The sequence below is a fragment of the Corythoichthys intestinalis genome, chromosome 19 (genome assembly GCF_030265065.1).
Source record: "Corythoichthys intestinalis isolate RoL2023-P3 chromosome 19, ASM3026506v1, whole genome shotgun sequence".
Lineage (NCBI taxonomy): Eukaryota > Metazoa > Chordata > Actinopteri > Syngnathiformes > Syngnathidae > Corythoichthys > Corythoichthys intestinalis.
This window is the reverse complement of record NC_080413.1, coordinates 3,206,660-3,217,954: the sequence shown is the minus strand read 5'-3', so window position 1 is coordinate 3,217,954 and position 11,295 is coordinate 3,206,660. Positions and strand designations below refer to the sequence as shown.

The window sequence follows — 11,295 nt, the reverse complement described above, 5'->3', positions numbered from 1 at the left end:
CCCTATGGTGTCATTTGCGGGCAGTTTCCCACCTAATGTCGGGACCGGGCAGGCCCAAACATCCTGACACGGCCGCCCCCCCTTCCACGGCTACCTTATCAGGCAGGAAACACCGCTCCTCCGCCACATCCTCTTTACAAGAATCACGACTCAAGCTTTCCCCCAAAAATCCAGGAAGAGCAGCCAGACTCCAGGATTTGTCCCCTCCGCCCCAAATTCCTTTTCTCGGAAAGAAAAAATGGGGCGATTTGACCGTTTATTTCTGTATATTTTCTGCAAGACGGAAAACAAAAGGACGCTAGCGGAGGCGGGCTAGCGTGCCTTTGTTGCGGCGGCTAATCCCTCGGCGTTGGCGGCTAGCGGGAAAAACAGCAAAAGACGACACGCGTGCACCAACATTTGGATTTTATTGACAATGTTGCTTTATACAGGAAATGACAATCCATTTTTAAATTACAGTTGAAATCAGCATACATTGATACCCTAGTTTAATCATAGATGTGATTATACATACCGTATATTATTAAGCTAGGGGGCGTACTTAGGACAGGAACCTCGTTAGGTTGACAACTAGCGTTTCGAAAAACATAAAAATCTTAAATTAGCTCCTGGCGAGCATCCGTCAGTGGTTCTGTATTTACAAACATTTACAAGTCAAGTGTGTGAAATGTACATGACGATTAGAGGGAGCCCCGCTAGCCTTCCCTGAGGTGTCCCCTTTTCTAGTGTCCTACTTTTAAGCTTCTTTTCTTGACACCGGCTAGTCGGATTTGTCAGTCTTTGCGTCGTTGCGGCACACCTGCTAGCCTAGCTGTTATAGTAACTCATTGACGGCGATAGACGTTCAAATGTTTGACTAAGAGCAGCTAACAGCGAATGATAACTAGGATAATTGACAATAATAAATTTAATGATAGATTAATCTGTCGAATAATTTTGAGATGAATCGAGATATTTATGACTTTTTCTTTTTAACAATTTGACTTACATACTTTTACTGCCACTTATACAGTACTGTTTGTAGTATTATGTGTTTTTCCCGCACGGTAAATATTTTAACATTACTAATGTATCCTAAAAATAGTTGTTTTTTATTTGTAGTAGTGATAACTCGCTACTTCGCGCTTCAAAGTTTATCGCGGATTTTTTTTTTTTTTCAATTGCAAAAATACAGTATTTTGTTTGAAATATTTATATGCATGTATTCATGTACAAATCATTGTTTTCTTTTATAGATCTCTCATTCATATCATATTAACACATTTGCACGTGTTGTCAACACTGTTGTTGTCCAACATGCCTCCTAGCATATATTGCAGCGCTACAGATGTAAATAACAATCAAAATTCGTGTTCTGTGCTAATTATTTCTTCAGTTACTGTTCCAGTTGTTTCATTAATAGTTAGCTATGGTATTTGTTAACACTTTGTTTGACAGTGGCGCCATAAGACTGTCATTGGACAATCATAATTATGACATGACACGATCATGGGTATGACTGAATGTTTATGACAGATGTCATCCGGTAAATTTTGTCTCTAACACCATTTTTGTCCAGCTCGAATCTTTTAGGTCCATTCAAAAGTGAGATAATTTGCCGGATAACACTAAATGACTTCTGTTATATGCATTGATTAATGCTCATGACTGTATCATGTCATAATTATGATTATCTAATGACAGTTTTATGGCGCCACTGTCAAATAAAGTTTGACTAAATACCATAACTAGCAATTAATGAAACAAATGGAACAGTAACTGAAGAAATAACGATCACAGAACATTAATTTTGATTGTTATTTACGTCTGTAGTGCTGCAATGCGTGCTAGGAGGCATGTGGACAACAACAGTGTTGACAGCAGTTGGCAGCAGAGGTTGACTGTCTCGCCCAAGGGAGCAATGATAGCCAAATGAAACTTCTTGAAGCAATGAAGCTTTACAGCCAGTTGGTTCAAAGCTTCATGGTGGTTCATTTGGTCTTATGGCGCCACTGTCAAATAAAGTGTTACCAAATACCATAACTAGCAATTAATGAAACAATTGGAACAGTAACTGAAGAAATAATTAGCAAAGAACGTGCATTTTTGAGCTCACGAAATTTTGATTGTTATTTACGTCTGAACTGCTGCAATGCATGCTAGGAGGCATGTTGGATGACAACAATGTTGACAGCAGGTGGCAGCAGAGGTTGACTGCCTCCCCCAAGGGAGCAATGATGGCCAAATGAAACTTTTTAAAGCAATGAAGCTTTGTAACCAATTAGTTCAAAGCTTCATGGTGGTTTATTTTGTCTTATGATGCCGCTGTCAAGTAAAGTGTTACCTCTAAAAATATTTTGGTGTAAATAATAACACATTCTCATAATATAATAATACCCATATTCAGTGAGCTGCAGCTTATAGTCCAGTGTGGCTTATCTATGTCAAAATGCCATTTTCGTGTCAAATTTCGTGTCAAAAACGGTAATTTGGGGTTAATCGATTAATCTCAAAACGCATCAGAAGATTAATTCTTTGTGATTAATCTGCGATTTTTTAACACTGACAGTCTTTACCAGTCCAAAGAGATTGAATGGCTTTTGTTTTCAATGGCATTGAAACAAAATTATTCCAGAAAACGAGTTCATAATTATGAATCTGATATCAATATATGAATCTTACTGATTAATCTGTTGACGGAATTTGCGATGAATCAATGAATGCGGTCAATCTGTCAATTAATTCAGAAATAACAAAGGACTTTTTTTTTTTTTTTTTTTACAATTGGTTTCTTTCCCCTCCCCAACACTGAGAGTACTGCAGCACCCCCTGGTGTTGGGGAGAGGAAAAAAACAATGTTGTAAGTACTGCAGCACCCCCTGGTGTTGGGGAGGGGGAAAAGTGTTTTGGTAGATTTTTTTTTTTTTTTTAAATAAATCAATAAATAAAACATTGAAACAATAGCGTACATAACTTTGGGAATTCAATATGTTGAATTTTTTGTGTGTGTGTGTGTTAACAACTTGGTCACCATCTTACACCTTGCCCGCTAGCAGGTCACGTTGGATAACGATAACGCGCTATTGGAATTGAAACTAATTGTTGACAAAGGAGGCGTTAACATGGCGCAAAAACGAATTTGAATATTTTTCTTTACAAAAACAGCTAAATATTCTAAAATTTGAGGTCGAAAATAAAGATGACTATGATACTTTATATTAGTGCCCAGCAAGGAAAAGCTAGCTGCAGATTTAGACCGTGGAGAACATCAAATAGTTTGCTTTGTAGCCATATTATTGTTTGTTTTTGCTGTTGAGAGTCCACCATGCAGAGCACTGTGGGCTATTCATGTGCAATTTATGTGAGTGTTGTGAAAAGTGGGTGTTAAACCCAGGCTGTATGGACTTTTTCGTCTGAAATGTGTTTGCGTGTCATTGCGCCATCTAGATGCGGGGATTTGCATTATAATACACGAGTGCTTTTATTTCCAATACAAAAACTCCAACACACACTGTAAGTGAAATAGAGCGCTGTCTTTGTAGTAGCCTAGTAGTAGTAGTAGTACATCAACTATCCAGCTTGCGTGTTTCCTGCCATTGTGCACGCCTCATATGGAGGAAAATGCACGACCATGACAAATTTGGACCGAAACGGCCATTTTTGGATGGGGTTGACAAACAAAATAAGATCCTCAGCAACCCCTACTTTTAATCTGTCTAATAATTCTGTGATTAATTGATGAAACCAATAGATGATTTTGCCAAGTATCTTTGCAATTAATCTATGAATTCTAACGCCACCACACCTTCCAAGTCACTGGATGTCTATCGCTATCAGTGAGTTACAGTTTGTGCGCTGTGTTTGAGTGGCCACCTTCTAACACTGTGCCCCACTTTTCTGGAGTCAGTTGGGAGAGGCTTGAGTTACCTGAGGTTCAAGTTAGAACCTCTAGTTCAGTGGTTCTTAACCTGGGTTCAGCGAGTTAATCAAATGGGTTTGGCGAAGGTATTAAAATGCAGAGCCCTATTTTTGTACACTGCTAAAATCTAGGCAAAGTGGCTTTTTAGACCCATTTTGTACTGGTTTGCTCACGATTTACCGGCTTAATCCATTTAACTGCTAGTCCTCGATCTGATGGGTTTGCTCAGTGGAAGGTTGACTCAGACTTGATATGAAGAACAATAACAGACCTATGTGCAGCGTGGACTCAAATTTTGATCTGTTTAAAAAAAAAAAATCTGCTGTCAAAATGTGAAGAAATTCGAGCAGGAATTCGCTTAGATATTAGCTCGCTAGCTTAGCTATTGCAGTATATATGGTATGAGGGAATACAACAGACCAGTGGGAAGCGTGGTCTCAAATTTTGAACTGTTTATAAAACATGCTGTCAAAATGAGAAGAATTTTGAACTGGAATTTGCTCAATTATTAGCTTGCTAGCTTAGATATATACTGAAAAAATTGCTTTATTTTCTGATTCCGAAGGGTTTGGTGAATTCACATGTGAAACCTTTAGCAAGGTTAAGAACCACTGCGCTAGTTGGGTATTTATTTATCATATGTGCGCGAGGGTGCGCCCCACAAATTTTTTTTGCTAGCTCTCCTCAAGCCCCGTGACGCCGAAGCAGTGCTAGAAAAGGGACGGACAGAGTATTGTCTTAGCCGGGGGTCGAAATTCAAGTTCACGAAATTCCGTAATTGTTGTAGTAGGCGGCGGTGGCGTCGGCCAGAACTGAAATGAGACTGTTCTCTGTAGAGGAGGTGACGGCGGACACCTGGATGTGACCCGTGACGGTGACACCGCCGCTGCTGCCGCCGCCGCCTTGCTCATGATGGTAGCCGCCCCCTCCGGCGATCAGGTACTGGTCGAGCTCGTTGCGGTCCACCTCGCCGAGGAGTTCCGCGTGGCTCAGTTGATCAAGAGTCTCCAGGTGACCTTGCGTCTCCGGAGGTGGGGACAGCTGACCCAAGTGGTTGTGCTGGACCCCGTGGTGGGTCAGCGGGAACGGTGAGTTGCTATAATACGAGCCGGGGACCAGTCCGTTGCCGCCGCTAGTCATGTGGGGAACGTGCGTGCCTCCGCAGTGAATTTGGGTCTGCCCGTAGTCCAGGTGGTACGGCGGCGGGCTGCCCATCTGGTGCTGCTCCTCGGGGGACACGCGGTAGTACGACGGGGGCGCGTGCTCGTGATCCACCGCGTCCAACGGGGACATCTCTGGAGGTGTGGGGAGACCGTAGGGATACGCGTCGAAACCTCCGGGCGCCGCAGGGTCGCGGAAGCTTTGCACGCCGGGCAAAGCCGGACCGGGGAAGCGGGCTTCGCCTCCGTCGTCCTTCTCCAGGGGGCGGCAAAGAGCCCGCTGCTTGGGCAGGGCGTTCTGGTCGGGCGGAAGGAGGAGGAAAGCGGGGTCCACGCGCTTGCAGATGCGCTTGAGTTGCTTCTTGCGGCGGGGGCGGTACTTGTAGTTTGGGTAGTCCTGCATGTGCTGCACGCGCAGACGCTCCGCTTCCTCAACGTAGGGCCTCTTCTGGGGGGGTGTCAGGGCCTTCCACGATTTCCCTGATTTGAAACAAACCAAAACAAGGCTTGAGTAAACCGCTAAAAAATTGGACTGTAATAGGCGTCCAATTCAGTTTGATGGGTATGATAGCTTAATCAGATGAAAAAGTCTGGCAATAATTGAATAATTTGATAGGTTAAATTGTGAACACATTTGAGATGAATAATTTCCAACGCCATCGTCAATAACACTTAAATATGATCATTGGTAGTGAATTGGTTAATAGATTAAAGTGGCAAATAATTCTGCGATTAATCGATGAATCCGAATCGATCAAATTTTGTGATTATTAATCTCAACCATAATAGTTTAATCTGTCGACTAATTTTGCAGTTAAATGCCGAGTTTGCTGAATCCGTCGAATAATTCGGTGAAAATTGATTAATTTGAGCGATTATTCAATTGGATAAATCTGTAGATGTCCAAAGTGAGTGAACTCGGTGCCATTGCCAATGATAGACGTCCAATCATCCTTTCATGAATTTCTATGAATTTATTACTGGCAGACGCCCAATCCATTCGAACTTGGAGGGCTGGCAGGGAATGAGTTCATTCATTCCCTTCCAGTTCAAATTCATCAGAGGTCTATCGCCGACAATAGCAGCAAGTGAGCTAAGGTCAAAACTAGTCGAGTTTAACCTGTCCGATGTGCTGCAGCGGCGCAAAGACCAACAAATCCAGTTTGGATTGGACACCGATCCATGTCAAAAACGACGTTAAGTGACTGTTTACAAAAAAAGTGTTTTAATTACTTGAGGAAATGACAGTAATTATATGACGCAACATCATTAACCAAATCAGGTTTTCTAATTTAAACTGATTTTCTCCACCTTTAATTGAACTGTGACATCAAAGTCATGAATCCGCATACATTTTAATATAAATGTTGCCTCGTTATCATGGACATCTTATCATAAATGCAGCCAAAACCAAATACAATTGTGAAGTTTTTTGAGAAGCTTTGGGAACGTATAGAAAAGTCAAAATTCAGGAAAAAAAAACATTAAATTACAGCTCCCTAATGATATAACATTTCAGATAGTAAACCAACGTTGAACAAATGTTGGATCAATATCCCGCTGTCGAACTTGTATCGTTGAATCAACGTCACTTTTTCAACCTCAAATGCAGTTTCAACATTGAAATCCTTACAAAATTTAAACGTCATTTCGATTATTAATAATATTGGAACAACGCTGAATCAATGTTATGTTTTCGACCAAAACCATCCATAATTCAATGACTTTTCAATCATATTTCCTGGTCACTCATAAAACAACTATTTGTCAACATTAGTTCATCAACTATAAAACAATGTTAACCCAACCATTGCCTGACATACCATAGAACAAAGTTATTTCAATGTCACTTGACGTCGAAAATTTCGATGTCAACCATACTGATAATTTTGACGGAAAATCAACGTTTATTCAATGTCGGTCTGCTATCTGGGTTGTAATTTTAAGTTTGGATTTTTGTGTTTAAATTAAATGAGCATGAACGTTAAATGGATTTAGTTTCCCCATTGAAATTATTTGTCTATTGGTATAGTTGATATCAAATTAACTAGTTTTAATATGACAATACATAATCATAAAGCATTCCAGTTTTAATCATTTGTATAAAGTTAACTTAATACCTTGAAAAGTGTCCGAAATTTTTTGGAGGCTTAATGTGACATCCTGTAATTGATATTTTAATGTGATTTCTTATAATAAGCAAGTTCATTTAATTAGGGATTATGAAAAAATGTTTTTGTTCATGTGCCAGTACCTTTAAAAAGCTTTAGAATATCTGGTTTTCTTTTAAAAATGAAGTGCACAAAATCATTTTTCCATTTAGGACAAGAAAAGGGAGACCATAAAATTAGAATGACTTGATTTCATGGAAAATATCTATTTTTGAAGCTCAATTATTCCTTTGTAAAGTGAACTTTGAACGCCTAAAATAGATATTTTCCCCACAAGATTTATTTAAAGGTCAGTTTCTAAAGTTGACTACTCCCGCAAGAAACGTCATGTATAAAAGTGATTTTAATTGATTACAAATTGCTTCTTAAATAATCGTCAACTAATAGGTGGGGTGGAGTACTTAGCAATAAATCCCAAGAGAAATATAAACTTTAAAAGTGATTATTAATAATAATAAGTTGGGACCTACCGAGCATCTTGCTTAACTCTGCGTTGTGCAGGTCCGGATTCTGCACGGCCAGCCGCTTGCGTTCATCCTTGGCCCAAACCATGAAGGCGTTCATGGGCCGTCGGATGCGGGGCTCCGGCGTCTTTTCCCCGGCGGCGCCTCCGCCGCTTCCCCGGTGCGCGTCCGCCGCCAAGTCGCCCTCCGCCGGCGGCGGACAGTCAAAGGAGTCGGGCCACGACGAGTACGCGCTGATGAGGGCGGCCATGTGCGCGCTGCTTGGCCGCCAAATTTGCGGACCCGAGCGCTTTTTAAAGAAAATATATAAAACTGATCTGTCACTATTTAGTGACTCGGGTTCGAAAAATGAGGGGTTTTTTCGAGTGGAAATGAGAGTGATTGGAATTCCGAATGAGCGCGCGGAGGTGTGCGCTCCTCCTCGGCGGGGTGTGATCCAGGTTCTCCTCTGGCGTCGCAATGGGGGCTTTATATTTGAGGAGGGGGGCTCTTCTTTTCAGCTCCTCCCGAGCTAAAAACGTGACGCCCGTTCAAAAGCACATGAGAAACTTTTTTTTTTTTTTAAATTTAGACGCTCCTCCTCGACTGTGGCACAAGTCATGACGCGCCCCGAAAACTTATCAGACCTGTTGTGGTGCGTTCAGGTGCGCCAAAAAGCGACAGGCGCACGTGCCAAATGGAATAACTCTAAACGCTCAGCTTGCCCAAATTGGCAAACGTTTAGGGAATTTCAATGCTATTTCTATTTTTGAAATGGGACTCCCCAACAAATTTGGGGGAAATTAACATGATCAAATTTGGACATGAGAGACATTTTTCATGTCGATGCAAGTGGCCTGCACCTTGTATTGTACTTGCACTATATTCTGTATTGGTGGGCCAAAACTGTGTGTTATACTGTTTCACAACATTCCCTCAAGTTTTAATTTTAGTTGCCTCCATTTTCCTGCATAAAGCAAATGGTTTTTGTTCATCTAGAAATTATGAACTTGGGGTATCCCACAAGGTTCAATTTTAGGACAATTTTTTTCCCCCTTAAAAAAATACCAACATTGTTTAGTCTAACCACAATCTAACAATTCAGTTTTAATTTTCTTAAAAAATATGTATTTTTACAATGATCTTAATTGTGGTGTCCCACAAGGCTCAATGTTAGGTCCATTTCCCCTTCATTAACTATTTTCCCCTTCATCTAACAATTATGAACTGACGCTCAGTTTTAGGTCTATTTATTTTTGTCAAAACTTGACAGAACATTGACAGACTCAAACCATGACAATTTACTCCAAGATTTTTTTTTTAAATATGTATTTTTTTAGTCCAACTATAAACAACAAACTTAATTTTAATTAACTTTGAAAAAAAATAAACAACAAACTTTTTTTTTTAAACCAACAGTGGTATCCCACAAGGCTCAATTTTAGGTCCATATATTTTCCTCCTAAAAAAAAAAAAAAAACTACCAACATTTTTGTAGTATAACTACAAAGTATGAACTCAATTTTAATTAAAAATTTTTTTTAAAAAGTATTTTTACCATGATCTTAATTGTGGTGTCCGTACAAGGCTCAATTTCAGGTCATTTTTCCCCCTTCAATAATTTTTTTTTCTTCAAAAAATGTAAACTCAATTGATGTCCCTCAAGGCTCAGTTTAAGGTCCATTTATTTTTGTCAAAACTTCACAGAACCTTGACTGACAAGTTACTCCTATAGAAAAAGAAACAGATTTCTATTTTTAGTTCAACTACAAACAACAAACTATTTTTTAAATTTTTTAATGAACTTAAAAAAAAAAAATATATATATATATATATATATATATATATATATATATATATATAATCTTGTGTCCCACAGAGCTCAAAATTAGGTCCATCTACTTTCCTCTATCGGAGATTCATGCTATAGACCAGGGGTGGGCAATTAATTCCACAAAGGGCTGCAGTGGGTGTGGGTTTTTGTTGCAACCCATTAAGAGGACACCTTTTCACCAATCTGCTGTTTTACAAGTGCAATCAGTCGATTGCAGTCAGGTGCTTCTCATTTCTGCTGAAACCGCATTGGTTAAACTATCTGTGCTGGGTCAGTTGGAACAAAGACCAGGACCCACTGCGGCCCTCGAGGACTGGTTTGCCCACCCCTGCTATAGACTATAAGCAGTTGTATTGGCCAACCATCCATCTGTAAAAAAAAAATAAAAAACTGCCATTTTTTGTGTGTGTGTGTGTGTGTGTCTAACTACAAACTATGAATTCAAATTATTTTTTTCCTACCAATTGTGGTATCCCACAAGGCTCAATTTTAGGTCCATCCATTTCCCTCCTATATCAAAAACCGCTAACAATATTTTTTTGGTCTAACTAGAAACTATGAACTCAATTTTAATTTGCTTTAAGAATTTTTTTTTACACTGTGATCTTATTTGTGGCGTCCCACAAGGCTCAATTTGAGGTCCATTTCCCCCTCTTCGTTAAAAAAAAAAAATCTTCATCTAAAAATTTTGAATTGATGTCTCACAAGGTTCCGTTTCAGGTCCATCTAGTTTTGTCAGAAATGGCCATGGTTTGAATTAGGTTTTGTCAATTTTCTCCAATAGAAAAAAAATACCCACATTCTTTTGTTTTTTAGTCAATCTACAAACAGTGAACTCAATTTTATTTATCTTAATTATGGTGCCCCCCGAGGCTCCATTTTAGGTCATTTTCCCATCTTCATTACAAAAAAAATTCCAAAAAATTTTTTTTTTCTAAACTGATGTCCCATAAGGCTCAATTTTAGGTCCATATATGCCCAAAGGCGACAAGCCCGAAATCGTGCCGAGCTTCTTTCCCAGAAGAGTGGAAGCGCGCCCATGCACAGGAAGAGGATACGACACCTGACACCCCAGATTGTACCTCCCATGGGCACATCAGTGATGGATTGCCTCACATTTCCTTTCAACGCGCTGATTCGGACTCAACTCAATGTGTCGGCGACACCGTTATGCAACTTAAACGTGAAAAAACAATAACGTGGCTTCTTCAAAGGGAATGCTAAGGGACAACAACAATGCAAACATGAGTCAAATTCAGCATGAAATTTCATTAGAGATGGTAATGACTTTGACGCCATTGTTTTGGTCCGTCTGCCAAAAACAAAAACTACTTCAGAAGTTTCAATAGAGCAAGTGAAAAAGCAAATTGACGGAAGTCGGAGGGGGGAAAATGTTCTACATCATGTTAGAGCGTGATAAATTTTGCATTTGTCTGCCATTGACGGCACCAGACGTTCAATTGGATGTCTAGCGCCACCAATGTGTGATAGAGATGCTAGTATAATGCAGTGGGGCAAATAAGTATTTAGTCAACCACCAATTGTGCAAGTTCTCCTACTTGAAAAGATTAGAGAGTCCTGTAACTGACAACATGGATAAACCTCAACCATTAAAGACAGAATGAGAAAAAAAACAGAAAATCACATTGTTTGATTTTTAAAGAATTTATTTCCAAATTGCAGTGGAAAATAAGTATTTGATCACCTACAAACAAGCAGGATTTCTGGCTGTCAGAGGTCTAACTTCTAACGAGGCTCCACTCGTTACCTGTATTAATGGCACCTGTTT

At 39.8% G+C, this 11,295-nt stretch overlaps 1 protein-coding gene across 1 annotated transcript; it reads right to left on the bottom strand.

The window, feature by feature from the left end:
• Positions 1-388: 388 nt before the first annotated feature.
• On the bottom strand, positions 389-9,443 carry sox7 (SRY-box transcription factor 7). The gene is made up of 2 exons (XM_057822584.1): positions 7,700-9,443; positions 389-5,538 (listed from the first exon to the last, which is right to left on the bottom strand). Exons 1-2 carry the CDS (start codon positions 7,941-7,943, stop codon positions 4,661-4,663), a joined length of 1,122 nt encoding a protein of 373 aa, XP_057678567.1. The 5' UTR covers positions 7,944-9,443; the 3' UTR covers positions 389-4,660.
• Positions 9,444-11,295: the final 1,852 nt, after the last annotated feature.

What these genes read in the sequence shown, in the direction of transcription:
- sox7 (XM_057822584.1), bottom strand. Translation starts at nt 7,943, where the DNA reads ATGGCCGCCCTCATCAGCGCGTACTCGTCGTGGCCCGACTCCTTTGAC. An exon ending in AGAGTTAAGCAAGATGCTCG is followed by an intron (nt 5,539 to 7,699) that starts GTAGGTCCCAAC and finishes GTTTCAAATCAG; the next exon opens with GGAAATCGTGGAAGGCCCTG.